We start from the raw sequence: 21,672 nt of genomic DNA, 5'->3' as shown, positions 1-21,672 counted from the left end.
GTCTGTCTCAAAAAAATTTTTGCAAGTGAAAAGCGCCCTCTGTGGCAATTAGAAAATACCGTTGTGACATGATGCTTACATCAACGTCAAGGGCGCAGTCTTAGTTCTCAAATGTCGTTTGTTCTGTTCAATTTGCTTGTTTCAATTTCGAGATATGTTTGTTTAACAACAAAAGGGTAAAATCACAATTGTGCCACTTTTACTAGGGAAGAGACCTGTACATGTAAATCAATGATAGCTGATGTTGATGCGTCTAATGCACTCCCCTTCGGGGCTAGTGCATAAGACGCATCAACATCAGCGAGCGTGCATTATTTTGTCTAATTTCTCTCCCAACAAGTAATACGCGTTGATTAACTTATAAGTGTGCAATATTTGTTTGTCTTTTAACATGTCTTAAGGGATCTGGAACGAGCGTTTTTAGCGTTTCGACAGTATTTTTATGGGACATGAGAGCACATCAGACATATCGAATTGCATTCTGAATACGAAGAATGTCTTTTGATATCAAATAATTTTCATTTTTGAAATTACGATATAATACAAATTTTATGACAAACTATTAAAATTTGATATTTTTCACATTTTTGATATATAACAGTCCTCGAAGTAAATTTTATAAATCTAATGACATATTCGTAAAGTGTATGTAGCTGGGAGGAAAAGCCGACGATCAATTGAAAATTTTGACCTTTCATATTGAAGATATGGATTTTTTCCCCAAAAACCTTTTTTTTTTTTTTGGTGTTTTGGGAAAAAATCCACATCTTCAATACGAAAGGTCAACAATTTCAATTGATCGTCGGCTTTTCATCCCACCTACATACACTTTAAAAGTATAAATCATCAGATTTATAAAATTTACTTTGAATACTGTTAAGGGGGTACTACACCCCTGCCCAATTTTGTGCATATTTTTACATTTTTCTCAAAAATTATAGCGCATTGGTGACCAGTAAGATATGTATATTATAGGGGCAAGGACTACAACTACTGCACTGGAAATTTTATTTCAACAGTTACAGTCAAAAATGAGGGAAAACCAATATTTGATCAATAAATCAATAACTACTTGCCTTGAGTTGCTGAATTTTCAGTGCAGTCCTTGCCCCTATAATATACGTATCTTACTTGTCACCAATGCGCTATAATTGGCCAGGGGTGTAGCACCCCCTTTAAATATCAAAAATATCAATTTTTAATCATTTGCCATAAAATGTGTATTACATTGCGAATTTCAAAAAATCAGAAGGACATTCTTCGTATTCAGAATGCAATTCGATATGTATGATAATACTGTCCAAACGTTCATACCCCACCCCTTAAGTGTCTAAGTGAACAGTATTTACCATGATAAAATCATTGACATGCACATGTATTTAATTTTACAGCAGAATGTGAAATATTTATTTATCATTTAATCTTTTTAATTGGAAAAAGAGAATCATTATTCCTGCATCATGATAAAACAGTAAACATGGTAAAAACAGTAAAAAAAATTGTATTGTGCAATTGATGCATTCTTTTGATTTCGCGAAGGAACTCTTGATAAACTTGATTATATCACTGATTTACATGTAAAGCCCTTTTCCCTAGTAAAATTGGCACAATTGCGATTTTACCCTTTCGTCGTTAACTAAACATATCTCGAGATTAAAACAAGCAAATTTAACAGAACAAACGGGATTTGAGAGCTAAGGCTAAGAGCTATGACATTAATGTAAGCATCTTGTCACAACGGTATTTTCTAATTGCCAAAGAAGGTGCTTTCCACTTGCACAATTTTTTTTGAGACAGGCTGTATATTAGTATTATATTATTTAGGATTAAAACAAAAACAAAATAACACAGTCATAATATTATTTACAGACACGAGTTCATGGCATACACTTGAATGATCCATTGTCATTTAGTGATTGATAGGTGTGGTCATTCTGATCAAGAACTCTTGTCTTTGGATCTAACTCCATATACTTGGTAATGACATTTTGTGAAAGACTCTGTGTAGGATTATTGTCCAATATATCCAGTTTCACCTCTGGATGCGTTTCATAAAATTCGATATATTCCGGTATGGTTGGTGGTTGGCTTTCTTGGGCAAGATCAGGAACCACGTATTCTGTGCACTGTTGGACTCGTGAGGACGAGGCCAAAGTACTAGTAGCTGTGGCCTGATACATGTGAGGATCTTCTCTAGTTGCTAAATGCAGGTCTTGATACGCGGAGTTGTCGGTTGCTAAATCCAGTTCCTGGTAAGTGGAGTTGTCCGTTGCTAACTGCAGGTCCTGATAAGCGGAGTTGTTCGTTGCTGATTGCAGGTCCTGATCGGAGTTGTCCGTTGCTGATTGCAAATCCTGATAAACAGAATTGCCCGTTGCTAAATCCAGATCCTGATAAGCGGAGTTGTCCGTTGCTAATTGCAAATCCTGATAAGCGGAGTTGTCCATTATTGCTAAATCAAGATCCTGATATGTGGAGGTGTCAATTGCTTGAATTTCGTATTCAGGCTCTGGCGTAGCTTTCATGCCCTCTGATTTGAGTTGACGTGAATTCCGAAACCTTAAACAAATCGATACACAAATATATCATATAGCATTTTGCAATTCTCGGTAACTCAGCTCCAAACTGCGTCATCACCATTTTTGGCAAAAAAATGACAGTACCAAAATGTTTAGAAAATGATGGGCTTACAACGACAACAAAGACGTGTGTCCATTTCTAACCACAATAAGACCACAGATCAGTAAAACGTAGTCTTATACTCAAAGGACTATATGTAAACGGTATTTCTCAAGATAGCAAAATAAAAATGACGATGAGGCAGTGTTGTAATGATATGGCATTTTCAAATTGTTCAGTGTTATAGTCTGGTCATACTGAGGTATCTGTTTGGTTACTAACAAGGGTGGGTATCAAATCAACAACCATGATAGCCTAAGCTTAAATTTTAAAGAATAAAAGACTAAAAGAAAGAAAGGGATATCACAAATATATTCGTTAGCGGCCAGAGCGTAGCATGAATTCGCATGATGTAGCTTGTATTGAGATGTTGATGCGTGTAATGCACTTCCCCTTTGGGACGCATCAACATTTCAGTACGCATGCATTATTTGTACAATTTCACTTTTATTAACCTATAAATATGTATACGATTCACTGTGATAAAGAAATATTACCTTCTATAAATGACGATGAAAATCAACGCTAATACCACAACCACTGGCACTGTAACAGACGACGTTATTATCAATGATTTCCTACATCCAACGTTGTTAACGGACACTGAAAAATAAATGAACAAATAACGTCTTTTGCATGCGTGTTGTTTCCGTTTCGACAAATTTTCCCACAGCGTTTCCCAGCGAAGAACAGCGAATTCTTAGCAACGGAAGAACGCACGCAAAAGACGTCGGTCTTAAAAGAATCAAGAAATTCATTGACTAAATATAAACTAAATCCTTTTGTTTTTGTGACGATTAAATCGAATACACTAAATTAAATACATAACTCCTTCATGACATCAACATAATATGTTGTAATAAAAAGCATTACCAACAGATATTGAACATGTTTAAAACTTTACCATTTTGCATATAAATGTACATGTACCTCGTAATTATTACTATATATAATTTCAAATTATTACTATATATAATTTCAAATTATTACTATATATAATTTCAAATTATTACTATATATAATTTCAAATTATTACTATATATAATTTCAAATTATTACTATATAATAATTTCAAATTATTTTTGGCGTAAAAAAACTCAAAATAAACGATGTCGCCCGTGACGATAGATGCACTCCATCGGCTAAAAACAATACATTTATTCTTTAAATAGGCTACCCGAATTTAAAAGTTATATTTACATCGATCAATGCTTATTACGCAGGCATTCTGGCTTGTATAACCCGCCATTATCTTCGCGCTGAATTCAAATCAATTATTGCAAAAATTGAAAACGGACACTTGTCACCTTCATACTTACACTGAAACCACAATATTGAACCAACTATAACAAACGAGGTTTCAAAATTCATACTGCAGTTACTGTCCGTTTTCCTATACACAATACACAGTGCTCTCACCATTGACGCGTGACCCCTACAAATGATGTATGTTGGGAGAATGGACACTTGCCTAGTTAACATCACTGTGTGAAAAATAACCAGCCAATATTTTATTTATTCTCCAAAACTTCTAGCAAATATATTTCTCTAACAGGACCTAAAATTACAGCTAGGTTAGATGTTCAGAAATGGTCGTACTTTTGTAAAATATGAGTGAGGGCAAGGCATAGCTAGCCAACTCCCCGTGTTATTTGAATGGAGATTTGACCGAAAATATTGGTATCGGACCGCTCACTTCTGAAGGATGCCACAAAAAACCGGTAAAAGCTACATTTAAATTATTCTAAATAGGTTCTAGAAAATAAAGTTTTGTAACATGTCCTAAATTTTTAGCTAATTTAGGTGTTTGGAGAGGGTCGTACTTTTGTGTTTTAGGAAGGACATGTAAACGACAGATAACACCAAAAATATGAAGAAATTATTTCTAAACCGTGTTAAGTCAAAAATCATTATGTTGCTCATTTTCAAGAATGCTGGTTTACAAAAGCACGACATTGTCTGATTTCGTGAACAAAGCCACACATAACATTGTTTCCTTTCGTTTCCTTTGTAATCGGTTACCCAACTGAAGCTATGAATACCAGCTTTATTGCGATATCGCACATGAAAACAGTCACTTGTGCACAACCAGAGAAGATCCGATTTAATCAGTTGAGCTGTTTCAATGAGTGTTATCTTGGTTTAATAGCTTTTAATGGGGTTAAGTCCTGCAAAGGTCGAGATGAATTCTACTGTAGACATGACTGCATCATGTACTGTAACTAGATTTTCTTTTTCCTGGTGATTCCAAAGATCACATACGACTAATGGTTTTAAAGTTAATGGCGTATATATACAGAGCCGGATTTAACATTGGGCCAGATGGGCCCGGGCCCAGGGTCCCAAATTTTGGGCCCCCAAAAATTGCCCTGGCATTTTCGTTTTTAGCCCGAAAAACACCATGTTTTGGGCCAAAATTGGGTAAAATTGCACCATTTTGCGCAAGCCGCGCGCACTGGCCAGTTATATAGCAAACTTATATAGCAAAATACGCGCGCTTCGCTCGCACAAATGTCCTGCTAGAATCTATACTCATCTTCCCCTAAATTGTAATACTCCTGCCGCCACAATCGATACCTAAACCAAGCATTAGCCACTTGAGTGTACTTGTCTTCCTCACGGTGAGTTTGGGGCCTCCAAATTTTGGCCTAACTCAGAGCCCCCAAAAGGTAAATCCGGCCAATTATAACGGCTTAATTATTTTCTTCAGCTCATACACCATTACCTGAAGTTGTGACTTCTAAGCTCCCAACAATAAGCAGCTCTCCCCGATTTGTATTGGCTTCCACATGGATAACGTACGTTTCATCAGGTGACAGATTTGATATGTTAACACTGTCTTGATGTCCTTCCACGTTGACTAATTCAATAATACTGTCACCTTTCTCTCCTTCATTGTAGAAAACCTGTAACGTTGTTACGTAGAAACTTTTAGTTTACTTCCATTACTTTACAGAGGCGTAAGAAAACTTTAAATCTCACACCACCAAAAAGACCGACTTGGAAATTACTGTTTGTTGCAATTCACGGAAAAAGATTATACACTAAATTCAGTATTTAAAATGAAAAGTTTTCATGATTCTTCCTAAAATTTGGTTTGGTCATGATAATTGTTAAATCCTGCAAATACCTCAGATGTCAAGAGATCGAGTTTTGGCGAATTATTTTAGTACATATCTCTAGGGACTGGCATTTGGTAGTGTGAGATCTTAACACGCTACATGAAATAAATGTATTTCTAATTTTGTTTCCAATACAATAATTTTCTCAACCTATTTTGTTTTATTCTGTATCAAGTTACCAACAAGTGAAGAATAACAAGTTTGTTTTAAACATCTTTAACCGTTCTCGACGTTGTCCTCGTTCATTGTCACAAAGGGAGCACGGTGGCCGAGCGGAACGGGCTAGGACTCATAATCTGAAGGTTGCGGGTTCGAGCCCCGGCGACGCCATCGTGTTGTGCCTTGAGTAAGGCATTTTATCTCGATTACTCCTCTCCACCCAGGTGTGAAATGGGGAGCTGTTATGAATACTGTCCATTGAGCGCCGCCCAAACGTATGAGCATGCCTTGGGCATTGTATGGCAGCTGACATATTCTAATGACGGCGGAATAAATGTAAAGCGCTTTGGTACATTTTCACATGTGAAAGGCACTGTATAAATACCAACATTTATTTATTTATTTATTTATTTAAAACAATTATGTCAATGCAACATCTACTGTCACCGAATTCAATTCAAATTTGGAATTCATGTTTGGAATAAAATAAACTCGTCAATGGAACTTTATATGGGTAATCTTTGCGCCCGTTGGGTTCATATTTTTATTTATTAATTCACACGAAAACGGTAGTTAGTTTCTCATTTTAATTTAATTTGTGCCCACCAGATCTGAAGGCACTGTTACCAAAGCCATTTGTAGTCAAGAAGAGCTACCCGCTCCAGCTTGTCCATGCCTTGCCATGCTCTCACAGTATAATATCGTAGAACTATAACTATTGGCAGGACACTACAGTTTACGTTTGGAATAGACTACCAGATGGAGTAGTCGGAGACATATCTGATAACGGCGCACCATCATTATCAAGAGCAGAGTGCATCAGCATCTTATTTTACATACAGGGTGTATCAAAATGATTGGTACCGGGCTATGTGACATTTTCAAAAATATACCAAAAATATAAAATTCCTAGTCAATATAATTTTTGTACTATAAATAGAAAGGGGTATATGTTAACTCATTGATCTAATGATCTAAAGATAATAGGTTGATGCATCTGGGAGCTATTGTCATTTAAACGAAGATCGACGTAATCATGATTTTACTTACACAACACAAGATGAATAGGTTCACTACTCCAACTATTCGTTGCATACATGCTCTTCAATATCTTATCTCAGTCTACAAAACATAAAATTACTTTACACATGCTTTTAGAAAGAGTTCCTGAATGAAGTCCCTGCTCTGGCAGTGTGAGGTGAAGCCCTATCTTGAATGAACTGGTCGGATCCATTCTGTAACTGCCCAATTTTGAAACACTACAAGTTATAGCATGTTTGCATGGGATAGTCCTTGCTCTTCTTAGACTCTGTGGTCTTCTAAATCGTCTCTGCACTTAGCTTCGTGTCAACCAGTAATTCTTTATGAATGCACGCTGAAGTGTGGAATACTGTCTAACCAAACAGACACTCTCTACAATCTACAGCCATTCACTGCCACACCATCTACTTAGTAATCTCAAACATCTATTACTACAATTTAAATTACCGCTCATGATACACAAACTTCTTTCACTCGACCTAAATGATGTAAGTCAATAATATTACTCTCAACCAATAAATATTGATTAGAACATTTATATATATTATAAATGAAGAAATAGGCAACGAAAAAATTAAACATTTCCATGATTTTCAACATATCATTCTTACAAGGTACGGTATTTGTGGTAAAATAGAGCTTTGAAATGGTGCGCTACTGATCAGTGTTACGATCAAAAGTGTAAAAACACCTACTTTCCTTTAGAATCATGTAACTTCTGAAAAGAATGTGCTATCTTTATGATCTAAAATTCTTAGAGAAGATAAAACTACTATAATTTCAAATATTTAAACAATTAACCCCAAACTGGTACAAAAAATAGTAAAACAATTCGGCAAAAATGAGAAGTCGTCGGTACCATTCATTTTGATACACCCTGTACCTGATGCTTTAATCAGAGAGTAGATATTCTTGAGAGGGCACTCTATTCACGTTGTTTCTTTTCCAACGCTAAAGGATCACGAATTTTGGTGGTTTGCAAATGAAAAGTGTCCGCACTATCGATTGATTACGTAACTGTTATGAATAATTAATTAGGTTTTTCAATGCAGTCGCCTCGACCCATTAATGCACATTATCTGTATTATCAAAGTACTTGGAATCGCAATACGGTGAGTTCACTGAACTACGCCCTAATACTGATGGAGTTTTAATGGCGTTAATCCTCTCCATACACAGATGAACAAATACAATAGATGACGGTCAACACGTATGACCTCCTATGTGACATGTTATATGTGATGTACAAAAACCTGAATATCAGTATTCGTTTGTGCATATGAACTGCATATTTACGTTGCTAAATATTACTCATTGATATAGTGACAAAATTGGTATTATGACAATACGGTATATACATTGTATATAAAACATACTAATGGATCCTACTATCATGGCGTCAGGTCAATGTTCATCATATCCCGTATGTTTCTTAAAATTCATATATATTTGAGACAAATTACTGTGCCCATTTTATAGGTGCACAGGTAGATACGTGGTTTTTTTTTAAATTTTCATTTCCTTTTAATGAAAAAATTCAGGTTTTCCACTGCACGGGGGCCACAAGGATGATACTAATTTTAATGCTATATTTTCAAAACGAATACGCGTTCCCAGTTGGCTCTATAGCGATTTCACAGAAAAGGTATTTCTAGTGCAATGTAGCGTCGGACTCTAGCTGAGAGCGTAGCCTAAGTCATTACGGACTCCAAGAAGGGCTCTCCATACACAAATGAACAAACACAAGGAGGGTAGTCTCCTCCGTGACCAGCTTGATTTCGATGGAGCGGAACCAAATTGGCTGCAGAGGAGACGGGTCATTTTGCTATGCAAATGAGTTGAGTGTCGTAGCCCTGCTTTAATGTATACCTCGTAACTATTGTTGTTCCTAAGCTGTCGTGAATCACTCATTGTCTTTTATAGTACATAGGTGCCAATGTCAGTTCTTGACCTGTGTCACTCCTCATGGACTATTTGTCACTCTAACGTTTTATTTATAAAAAAAACAATATTCAGATACTCTTACTCTGTACTTCTCGATATCGTCGTTCCGCTCATGAAATAGGCTCCAACTCAACTCTATCAGCTTGGATTCCACCCGAATGATATCAAGGAAATCTTCAAAAAAAAAGAAAAAAAGAACCGGGTTATTAGGATGTGTGTTACTCCATTTGATTATAAACACATATAAAAAAGTAACTTCCCCCTTAATGAATGATCATTATTCCAAAATGGTTGATGGAATGCCAACTTTGGGATATGCAGTCAAAGCAGAATTTATTTCTCCGCATTATTACACATCATTTATTGCAATAGTCCCAATATTGATGTTGCAGCGTACATTTAAATGAAAGTATAAACCCAAGATAAAAGTTGCAGCAAAATCATATTGCCTTTTTATAATTTTTATAATAATGTTGCTAATGTGTTACTAATAAATAAATGAAATACTGGTGGTCAGTGGTCACGTCAGTGAACATGATTGCTATAATTGGTAAATAACATACCACAGCATTTCAACTACATTGTACAGCATTGAATTTCAATGTATACAATTTGAAATCATATAACAGCCTTATTATAATGACATTATATTGTGTAATTAAACAAAATTACGAAATATCGTCGCAGGCGAGAAGAACCTCAATTGTAATTCCAAAGGTCAAATGCAAACTTTCGTATGTAACGATTTTGTACTTTTGCATGAAACTCACAAACTGTTCAAAATTAACAGGATTAACATAAAAAGTAGTGTTGGTTATTTTGTAATTTATAAATACTTAAGGGATCTGGAATTATGAGCGTTTTGAGCGTTTCGACAGTATTTTTGTGGGACATGAGAGCACATCAGACATATCGAATTGCATTCTGAATACGAAGAATGTCTTTCTGATGTCAAATAATTTTCATTTTTTGAAATTCACGATATAATACAAATTTTATGACAAATTATTAAAATTTGATTTTTTTTCACATTTTTGATTTATAGCAGTCCTCGAAGTAAATTTGATAAATCTAATGATATATTCTTAAAGTGTATGTAGCTGGGAGGAAAAGCCGACGAGCAATTGAAAATTTTGACCTTTCATATTGAAGATATGGATTTTCCCCCAAAAGACCTAATTGTTTTTTGGTGTTTTGGAAAAAAAAATCCATATCTTCAATACGAAAGGTCAAAATTTTCAATTGATCGTCGGCTTTTTATCCCACCTACATACACTTTAAGTATAAATCATCAGATCTATAAAGTTTATTTCGAGTACTGTTGAATATAAAAAATATCAATTTTTAATCATTTGCCATAAAATGTGTATTACATGTGAATTAAAAAAAAAAAAATTGATATCAGAAGGACATTCTTCGTATTCGACATGTCTGATGTGCTCTAATGTCCCACAATATATACTGTCCAAACGTTCATACCCCATCCCTTAACTTAAAGCCATAATGTGTAATTAGCTCCACAGCATCGCCCTCATTTAATGACCATTGGAGTACATAAATACCCTGTGAGAGACGAAACGTAAATTGCAAGCAATTATTCCTTCCTGGAGAAATTAACACTGTACAAAAACCTGCCCCTATAATAAGTAGCTTTGATTTCCCCTACCATTGTTATACCTGATTATAAAATGAAGTATTTTGATTAATTATTCAAATTTACTTATCATCTCCGATGTCATAGTTCCAGAGGTTGCCGAAGTCTGGATTGCTCGATAAGACGATGTTAGCATGGTGGTGAAAGCCGTTGTTGCGGTGATATTTTCAGAATTTCCTGAAACATTGGATATATAATTATAAATGGTTGAATTATTAGACCCTATTTCTTATGCCGTTTCCAAGCTATCGAACAAACTGCGCACGCACTGGCCACCGTATTTGGATTGCGCGCTACCATATTTGCACAGATTGTGATACGCACTTTTGTCTCTTAAAAGGGCATTTCGTGATCCACAGCCTCATCCCCCCACTTTTCTCAAAAAAAAGGTTAAGATTTTTATATCACTGGAAACCTCTGGCTACATAATGCTTATGTACAAAATATTTCTTGCAGATTAATTCGTTTAGCAAAGATATCGTGAATTTGAATTTCGTTCTGGTGCACCAGAACGAAATTACAACGCATTGTCTATGGAGCAGTGTAATACACATAATCATGCATAACTCGCGAACGCAAAATCGGAATCAACTGAAATTTTGGGAATAGGTTTTTTCGTGGATATCTAATGAAAAATGACCTTAATAGAGGATGCTAGGATCACGAAATACTCCTTTAAGTGACGAAATAAAAGTGACGGTTATGAATGAGGTTATTAACTTTGCATCGGTAATTTGCCGGCATTTTGAACAATCTAAACATTTTGCTTTGGACCTCGGAATATCCCTCGGGTTACACCCCTCGGGATATTCCTCGGTTCCTAAGGCAAAATATTTAGATTTTTCGCAAGTCCTTCCAGATAACCGATGCACAGCTATTGACCTCTAAATATAACATGGAAATGAAAATATACAGGCTGTAATAATTTTTACCTAACACGTATAAACTGAATTGCTCCTCTGGGTTTCCTCCAATCGGTGTTGGAACAAACGATGTTGTACACAAATACATCCCGTCATGTTCGACTCCAACAGATGCTATCGTCAGATTACTGGACAGAGTTGCTTTGTCAAAAGTCATCTGATAATCAGGGAACGGGAACTCGTGTGTATTTGTCGGTGTAAGGACTTCAGTATCCCAGTATATAATTGGTATAGTGGTGTCCGGATTGATGAATTTACGCCAAGCGTAATAGATTAATGTACTACTGGTAGCGGCGTTTGGTAAGACACACGATATGGTTACATTGCTGCCTTCGGTAACATAATATTCACCTTTAGCATCTGTAAGAACGGAGTTTTGATTAATATTAAGGACCGTAGGCGAGTTTAAAGCGGAAATATCATGTAATTTATATTGAGTTAATAATGCTCTACGTGCAACAATCATATTAAAGCCTTAATGTACAATCTTTCCAAATATTTAGATTTTTCTTTTTTTTCTTCCAAAATGATAATATGCAATCATTATGAAAGTTCCCAATACATTTGGACGCGAAAAACATCATAAACTTCACCTCTATCACTCGTAATATCTCGCACTTTTGGGATTTGGACGCCGAGTGCGGCCTCAGAGTTAGTCTCCCACGCAGCCATTTTGGTTAAGTTCCCTCCACATGTGTGAAGGGAGCGTAACCAAACTGGCTTTGTAGGAGATTAAGATTTGCGATCGTTCCGACATATTATCATAATCTGAAAAATTATGATAATATGTCGGACCAACAGAAAATCATCCCATTTTACTACAAATAGGGCGAATTTGACAGTTTGCTCATAGATGTAAGTTGGAACATGTGTAAGTATACATATATGTTTAAAAAAATCGGTTTTGAAAATAAAAATAAAGGTATATTCTTAAAAAAAAAAAGATCGTACATTAAGTCTATTACATGTAATGATGTAACCTGAAAGAAACGAAGGAAGAAATGATGTAATCTGATTGACCTGCTACAACATATCAAACACGAAAGAAAGGTCTTCTGATTGCATAGATGACAAAGATAACGGTCAAAAACAGAAGGGGTCATGATTTCAATTTTTGGAAGGACAGAAGACAGAACAGGTGGACGGGTCATCTGGCACCACTCATTTACCATGTTTAACATCAGAAGTGATAGCAACACCGACAAAATCTTATTTTAAGGAATACCGTACCAACAGAGATAGAATGCTACATTATACTTAGGTAATGCGAAAAGTGGCATCTTTGAACAGATATTTCAAGGAGTTATGGAAGGGTGTGAGCATCATGGACTGATGATATTAAGAAATAGACCGGTAAATGTGTTGCAGCTGTCACATTCATGGAAAGAGACAGTGAATTAGATCCTTCACAAAGCCAGAAAATGCTAGTCCATGACAGGAAGAAATTAACACAGGTGTCCTACTCTCTAAATATATGTCTATCACGATTTTTGTGATTAGTAAAGTGTTATGTTTGAAACCGTGTGACAATAACTCACCAATTACTTCCAATGTTACGAAGTCCTTTTCAATATAACCTTCCGCATTGATATGACACCAGTATGATCCAATATCTGTTGGGTGCACCGAAGATATCGTGAGAGTGCTGGTTCCTATAAGGGACTCTGTATCTGGCACAGTCATGACGTAATCCCCTGAATGACCGTAGGTATCGTTATAATCAATCTCATCATACCTATTGATATTATATGATAACAAAATATCTATGATATACATCCTAGGAGGCACTTTTGTAAAGCGTACATAACTCATTAATGAGCAAGTTTTCAAAGTATATGATCTATAGAATGAACTTTTTTTGCAGATTTTTTTGGAAGTTCGATTAACAATACCTTGTCTACCCGTAACTGCTTTAATTTTCAGGATAAAAATATGAAGCGTTGTTGTTTCAGTCCTCTTGACAACATAACTCAAGAACCACATGACCTACAAAAGTATATCTGTGATATTTGCAAATGATCATCAATGCATTTGTTGCCAAGGCTTTAACTACCACATGATGTGAAATACCAAATCGCAACAGTTTAAAATAGTTGCTGACCTTAAGGTGGTACTACACCCCTTGATAAATTTGTGATTATTTTGCATTTTTCTCAAAAAATAATAACACACTGGTAACAAAAGTTACTATGATAGGGGGAACAGATTCGAACGGTGGTACGCTTTTGTTGTGGTAGGGGGATATTGTCATGATTGTTTATTATAGATTATGTTTGATTCTGTGGAATTGAGGTGTAATTTTAAAATTGTTTAAAATTTAAGAACGGAGAGGTCGAATGTCAAATTTCAAACAGTATGTGACCAGCCGATTCATTCCTCAATAACATCGCTTATTTAGTTATGCGCATTATATTAAAACCCACAAATTTAAATAGACACCCTGTACAGTAATGCCATTGTACCATCGCAAACAACATAATTATAGTCACTAATATAATGACCTTTACACTGCGAAACTCAATTTGAAATGTATACTAGTCTTTTCTTTTAACCCAGTTTTGCTTCCTTTTCTGATATCATTACCCACGAGTTGGTAGATACATGTACCATGTCATTGGTTTTGTTCTATTTGAAATGTACGTGAAATCAATAATGATAAACCATAAACATAACACATTTTCAGGTTCAGGAATTAAAAATATTTAAAAAAACAACAACTCCAACGGTAATGTTCTTTCACCCTGTACTGTACGTGCAGGCCAAAGCTCAGGGCCATTTATAACAGGACACAGGGGGAACAGCCTGGACCGCTACCGTCAAAGTTTTGCTCTTTTGAGTCCATACCTTGTGTTGTAAATAGCAATAACAAGTGATCCTGTGAAAGTACCACCCTTGCTCCACCCTAAACTGTCCAGGGTTAGGCTGCTCGATCTCGTGTAGTTGCATGCTAATATGACTCGTGAACCTCTCTCGGCTGGATTACTGCTTTGGACGTCCACTGTTACTGACAATGGTCCCTGGGCGATAACTGGAATAAAGTCAGAAGTAGTTTGTTGTGGCATTAAGAAAATCACATGTACGGTACGGTACATGTGAAATGTAATATAAATAATAGATGTTATCCACTTCACTTATGTGTGACTTCTAACAAAAGGCGCTGATTCCCGTAGTATTCCTCATTCAACCCAATTCAATGTACGACCTCGGAGTTACCTGCATGACTTTGCCGGGTTATTTTGAAACAGTCATGGTTGCACATGCAGGTACTTCTTTTGAAAGTCCTAAACAAGGTATAGCAGTCTTTGATAGGATATGCAGCTTATAGTACACGGATAACCTCTATTATTTAGGTACGATAACGACTTTATCATTAGCTTCTAATTGTCATAAAGAAAAATATTTTCATTTAGCTGTGCTTCTACAATTTACATAAGACGAGTCTAAAATAAGGATGTAAATATTTTAAGTTTAAAGGCAATCGTTTTCATATGGATTTTGTATATTTTGCGATCAGTTTACCTCTCTTTATCGTGAGAAGAGAGTGCAAATACGATGTTACTGAAAATTTCTTTTTAAAGTTACTTTTTACGCCGGAAAAAAAACCACATTTAGTGGGTAAATAGCACTTCTGTCTTTGGCTGGAGTAAGACTATTCTTTTTTATTAGTTATAAACTATCTTATAATGTATGTTAGGTACCCATTCAATCTTGTAGAAAATTAACACTGTAACAGCCTATCCCTGTAACATTTAGCCCCGGTCTACCCTACTTACCAACAATTAAATGTGATAGTACTATCGCCTTTGAAATGAATGAAACCACATTAACAGTGTCGGCCATTATTCATTAAAAGTACATGCCACCATTCACGTAAATGAGACTCATAGCTTGAACTTGAATTGCAAACAACTTCCCGTAGGATTGCTGTTGAATGTCTTTATCAAGGTCACTCATGGGTAATTGTATTTCTCCTATGGTTCATTGCACACACAGTTGCAGTTTGTTTGTTTTTGATCAATTATATCTTTACATAGACATACATTATTATTTTATGTAATAATTTTGTTACACTAAGACCAAAGACCACAATTACTATACAAATTCTTCGGAAACTAAGACCTACGACCTAAGACATGGAAGACTAAGACTTAAGACGTGGAAAACTATTAGACCTAAGACTTGGAAACTAAACAAGGAAAACCAAGACCTGGAAAACTGAGACCTTAAAACCTAAGACCTGAACAACGAAGACCTGGAAAACTGAGACCTACAAACTAAAGACGTGGAAATCCATTCGTAGTGTTTGTGAGGTCACATACTCATCCCTCATTTTTGCCTTATCGGAACTGAGATTATGGTTTAAAAAGAAAACTCATGTTTCTCATTACCCCTGTAACATTTAATGACCGAGATTATTTCGTTTAAATGGTGTGAACAAAAATGTGGAAAAAGTGGCAACCTACACCGGAAGTACGTATAGGCCTACTATCATATGAAATCTGACCATCCCCTTTAGGTCTTAGGGGTAACAAAATTAATCTAGATAATCTTGAGCTTTCATGTTTTGATAAACTAGTTTTGACATTATTACTATTACCCTTTTTGCTTTTTACGGACCCCTAAGGGAGGGTGCGTTACACCCAGGTCCGGGGTATTTATGAAGGGTTTTTTTACTTTGTTACGAACTCCCTAAAACTCCACAGGCTCGGGATAACTCGCACCCTTACACCGTTGTCAGCGGAACTGTGCGCCAGCAGCATGCATAGAGTTCTCTATTACGATATGGGGATGTCGAAATTATAACACTCTGTGGAAGTCAGAATCGTTCTAGGAGTGTTTTAGGGCTGTTTGGGGATTGTCTATGGTCGTCAGTACTACAGTAGTTCTGATCCTGATAATAGTCTTCAACCTATTCCTAGATCTACTAAAGGTTAAACATCACATGGGTTACCAACTGACGAATTCGGATACCGAACAACTCGAGAAAGCCATAACCTGATCCTCATTCCCAATAGTGAATCAGGATGTGTGGAACCATTACATCCAGTGGAATATTTATCAAAAATACTGGGTTAGAACAATGACAGCCAATCATTCAAGTACAGAAGTCTAGCAATGACACGAATGCAGTTATTCAACATCCAAGGAAAGACCACCAGTTCAGCTCCTATGCCATATGCTTCGAAGCTGAAGATTGTTTGTAGCAGACCCATTCATCCATCAAGTTCCCATTTATGTGTCGCTGAGATCTTTTTAGATTTCGTCCCCAGAGAATCTTATATATTTCTTCCCCAGAGAACACAAGTGAGAGCCTCTGTTGATGCGAGCGAAGTTTAAGGATATGATGAACCCCCCACCCCCAAAAAAAATAATGCACAGAACTCAACTCACGTATAGGCCAGGGGTATAGGCCACTATTCCCAACAACTCACCTGCTATTGAAGTATTATCACTCCTATAAAATGTGTCATATTGGTCAGCTTCTGTTACTACACACCAATATCTCCCGCCATCCACCTGCCGATCTACTGATGTGATTGTGAGTGTACTTGTCATGCCATTGATATCACCTGTCATGCGATCCATTGCAGGACCTGACCATGTGTCGGTTGGGGAGATATATTGCATCAACAAATGTTCATCCTTCGGTGCATTGACATTATAAGGAGTACGAAGCCAAAATAGTTGAGCCAAGGTTGTGTCATAGGAACACGACATTTGTGCCGAATCTCCATGATGAATCTTATGTGGTATATCTAAATTGGTTATTGCTGCCGAAACCTCTGGGAAGTATGTGAAACAACATATAAATATTCACGTATGTGTATGATATCAATGTTTAGGAAAGCTATGTTGGGTCTTAATATACCAATGTTGGAGTCGAGTCCGGTAGAGTTCGAGTCAAAGTCCGAGTCAGGTCCATTGGAACACGAGTATTAAGTTAAGTTAGGTCCGAGTCCAAGAAACGTCCAAATCCTCCAAATTGGATTCAAGTCCGGCCTGGAAGGAATCTGCTCTGATCTCCTCCTGCACATAATTTTTTGCACAAAACTACATGCTATGATAGTCATCATTTAGTGTGATAAATTTCAATGAACTTTAGGTAGAGTTGTTATAAACTTTTTTTTTTTTTTAAATAAGGATATAAATAAAAAGTACGTGTTCCATGCAATTCCAAGTTAATAAAGTGTGCTTCTGTTAGAGGAATTATGCCTTATATGTTAGAGAATATTTAGCAAGCACGAATCAAGTGGTTTTATTCAAAACAAACTCATATTGACAATGAAAACGAATAAAAACAGCTGCCTCTCAACACGCGATATTCAAAATTCCCGGGCACTGAAATTGTCTGAGGCAACATGCATCCCAGTTATACAATGAAGGCTGGCGACAATAATTGAGCACAAATAACCAAGACGTCATTGCCTAGACAATTTCGGCGGAAATTTTGAATATCGCGTGTTGAGAACCGGTTTTTTTTATTCGTTTTCATTGTCAATATGATTTTGTTTGAAATAAAACAACATGATTCGTGCTTGATGATTATTTTTCTAACATATAAGGCATAATATTGTGACATAGATTGACGTTTTTCTGCTGGAAGTTTCGCCAAAATACTTCTTGATTTCTCAAACATAAGGCATAATGTTGTGAATGCCGGCGACTTCTTTTAATAATCTTGGAAGCGAGAACACACTCATTTTAGACATATTTTTAACGATTCTGAGTTAACATGAAGCATACTTAGGCCAACGGTTATTTTCGCCCATTAAACGCTTATCATCACACCCAACCAGTGGCGTAGCTGCCGGGGGGCAAGAGGGCAATTGCCCCTCCCCTGGCGAAAATTGCCTATTTGGGCCTCCGCCCCCTAGTGCAAGGAAAAAAGAGGAAAAAGGAGGGAGAAAGAGGAAAAAGGAGAGGAGAGAGAGGGAGAAAGGGGCAGAAAGATGGGGAATCCATACGATATGCAATACCATACGATTATTATCAATAAGCCTGGCAAAAATTGTTATTTGGGCCCCCGCCCCCGCCCCCCAAGTGCAGGAAAATTGTGTGGATTTGGGCCCCCGCCCAATACAGGCTTGCCCCCCTCCTCCCCTGGAAAAAATTCCAGCTACGTCGCTGACCCCAACACGCACACAGATTGACGTTTTTCTGCTAGAAGTTTCGCCAAAATACTTCTGGATTTCTCAAAGCGTTGATGTGTATTGATCTAACTGCTTTTGGAATGGGAAACTGGTCTGGAAATAGGAATCCGACTTTGAATGAAACCAAAACACCCCGTTAAGTTTCCAACTCCAAAGCAGTCGACTCAATAAACATCAACGCTTTTAGAAAACCGGAAGTATTTTGGCGAAACGGCCAGCAGAAATTCAAAAAAGAACTATATTGGTAACTGATTAATCAACAAACCTGGTAAACCTCATTAATAAAATACATGTAACATTACCGGTATATTAAATGACACCATAGTAATATCATTACCTTTGCTTTGCAAAAGACAGGTTATTACGATGCAAATGAACAATGTTAAATATTCCATGTTCAAAAATTGAGAATGTCCTCGCATACTGCTCTTATTGTACACTAGCCTGGTATAATTCATGTATATAATGTAATATCCTCTGAACACGGAAGTATACTGTAATGTCGTATGTCCAATATAAGGTGGGTTGGAGGAGAGCGTGACCTAGCGGCGTTTTGCATTCAAATATTGAGCCAAATGAAGCCGACGCATAAGAGGAGTTACAGTTGTTTGATGGCATGTAGAGCTGTATTCATTTTAAGCAAAGTTGAACACTGATGGCGCTATTTATCTTTAATCTTGTTTGCATCTTTACAAGGGGTAGATATTTGTATAATGACATTAAAAACGTCATAAAAATGAGTAACATATAGCACGGAAATTTTCAAACTACTTTTTATCATGAAATGAAAGAAATAATTCATATTATTGGACTAAATTAAATTTAAAATATATGTAAATAGCGCCCTCAACTTGCACACCAATATACAGTTTATAGAATAACAATTACCACAAAAGGCAGAAAAAGATATATGGATATGGTGTGATAGCTGTTGGTATTGCAAAGGTCTAGAATTGAAAAATATGTAATGTTTTGTTAGACACATTAATAAATGATCCCATCAAACAATCGTGGAATGGTATGGGTTTTTATGAAGGAGTTCTCAAGGCTTGGTATGGGGTTATAATTTCCACCCCTTACACATAATTTTATCGGGCGTTCGATAATACCCAAAACTTTCGTTTTGATGTATTTTTGTTCACTCTGCAACCGCAAGATAACTTCAGTGATTAAATCATTTACTACAATACCAATGTATTGATATTAAGAAATAGCCTATTCGCCCTTGACATATATCCGCCCTCTTGCTGCCAAAACGAGGTTCTCTCTGTAAACGCATAAATGGCAACGCGCCAGAGGGCTTTTGCAAAGCGTACGCGGTATTTAAAGCACGCGGTTGACAGGCGTACTTACACACATCACGCACTTTGCGGGTAGAACCTCGTTTTGAAATGACCATGCAAAGGGTATATACTGCGGTCTATTAATTGGCTTAAACTGGAAAAATGCCTTCCCACTCGTCTTAACAAAATGATTACCAACTTATTGCGTTTAACACTATAGCAAGAGTTATTTTCAGCTCCCGAACTTCGGAGGCGCCAACAACAAATTACTTCTCGAAACCCATCGAGTCTCTCTCTCTTAGTTTGTGTATAAATCACAATTTGCCAATTATGTACATGACAAAAATAAGTACTTTACTCTAGCGCCACCTCATAGAAGAGGAAATTCATTTTGCTAAATTGGCATTACTGGACCAGCATTACCCTTTTACGCTTTTCATAGTAAAACTCGAATTGACTCAATTAATGCCGTGGTGGCGCTGATCATTTCCGGTCTGAGATTAAATACAGAGTGTCCCATAAAAACAGAACCCTCATTGCGCCTTCTTTTTCTCCTATTTCTGAAAAGTTGATCAAAATGTATCTTGGTATGTAAAGAAACTTTAAATCGATCGTTAGCTTTAATAGACCAAATCAATAATTATTTCAATCGGCTCACAATTTTTGAAGATATGCCCTCTTTAAGAAATGTATCCGTTTTTCACTCTGTCCACGGATGAGGTTTGGCTACATCAAAGATTAAAACGAAACACACGGGTAATGACATGGATGCATTAGGCTTTGGAACGCAATCACTATGAGCGAGGATCACCAGCTAGCTTCCAACATCTTCGCAACCGTATTACTACTGCATTCACAAGTATACGGCGCACAAGGAGGGTACGCAATGCAATAATGATGCAATGAGGACCAGGGCTGAAACCTGTATTCATCAAGGAGGTAACCATGCAGGTAGAGGGCAAAGCAGCACAGTAAACTCACTTCAGAAGAACCAAGGACATACCAAACAGCCCTTTTCAGGCTACCTTTGATCCCAAAAGGAGAAAATGAAATGTTGTAAACAAAAAGAAAGCCAGAAACAACAAAGTAAGAAAGTAAAAAACATAATAAAACAAAAAGGCATAAATAACCAAGAAAAATAAGTTTAATTGCAAGTATAGCAAGATAAGTCCCACCACACGTCCATTTTGCCGACAAATTAATGACACTTAACACAATTCATAGCCCATAGGCCCACCGGTAAAGCCTTTATTTTATAAAGGTTAGTTATCATTGAGGAATGCTTGATATTCATGCATGGTACGTGTAATTCTTTTTTTCAATCTTTGAAGTAGCCAAACCTCCTCCGTATACAGAGTGAAAAACGGGTTCATTTCTTTAAAATATTATATCTTCAAAAGTTGTGAGCCGATTGAAATATTTCTTTCGGTTTATTAATTTAAAGCTAACGAATACAGGTTTATTTACACACCAAAATATATTTGATTAAATTTTCAAAAATAGGAGAAAAGGAGGGCGCTATGAGAGTTCTGTTTTTTGGGGGAACACCCTCTACTAAAAATAACCTGGCCGACCTAAAGTAATCCGTCCGTATTTTTATGTGTAACTTTGGTTTTGATCTATCGGTCCTCGCGGGCGCTGTCATAGTATTTAGTTATCAGGCGATCCAATTGAATATATAAATACAAAACCCACCCAAGTCCATACTTTGGCCAA

The 21,672-nt window shown here is 36.6% G+C and overlaps 1 protein-coding gene across 2 annotated transcripts; it reads right to left on the bottom strand.

The window, feature by feature from the left end:
• Positions 1–1,684: 1,684 nt before the first annotated feature.
• LOC140169679 (uncharacterized) lies at positions 1,685–19,349 on the bottom strand. Of its 2 annotated transcripts, XM_072192972.1 has the most exons (10): positions 19,011–19,349; positions 16,955–17,305; positions 14,367–14,550; positions 13,061–13,257; positions 11,532–11,882; positions 10,666–10,776; positions 9,028–9,119; positions 5,405–5,585; positions 3,177–3,282; positions 1,685–2,559 (listed from the first exon to the last, which is right to left on the bottom strand). In XM_072192972.1, exons 1-10 carry the CDS (start codon positions 19,129–19,131, stop codon positions 1,878–1,880), a joined length of 2,376 nt encoding a protein of 791 aa, XP_072049073.1. In that variant the 5' UTR covers positions 19,132–19,349; the 3' UTR covers positions 1,685–1,877. The 2 variants fall into 2 exon arrangements, with proteins under 2 accessions (XP_072049073.1, XP_072049074.1); XM_072192973.1 differs by lacking the exons at positions 16,955–17,305; positions 19,011–19,349 and adding an exon at positions 15,296–15,443 and having other exon boundaries at positions 1,755–2,559.
• Positions 19,350–21,672: the final 2,323 nt, after the last annotated feature.

Source organism: Amphiura filiformis, chromosome 14, assembly GCF_039555335.1.
Source record: "Amphiura filiformis chromosome 14, Afil_fr2py, whole genome shotgun sequence".
NCBI lineage: Eukaryota > Metazoa > Echinodermata > Ophiuroidea > Amphilepidida > Amphiuridae > Amphiura > Amphiura filiformis.
Note: the sequence above shows the minus strand (reverse complement) of the source record. Positions and strands in the feature narration are given on the sequence as shown.

What these genes read in the sequence shown, in the direction of transcription:
- LOC140169679 (XM_072192972.1), bottom strand. Translation starts at nt 19,131, where the DNA reads ATGAATTATACCAGGCTAGTGTACAATAAGAGCAGTATGCGAGGACAT. An exon ending in ATTGCTATTTACAACACAAG is followed by an intron (nt 13,258 to 14,366) that starts GTATGGACTCAA and finishes TAATATCAATAG; the next exon opens with GTATGATGAGATTGATTATA. An exon ending in ATTCAGTTTATACGTGTTAG is followed by an intron (nt 10,777 to 11,531) that starts GTAAAAATTATT and finishes CCAATGTTTCAG; the next exon opens with GAAATTCTGAAAATATCACC.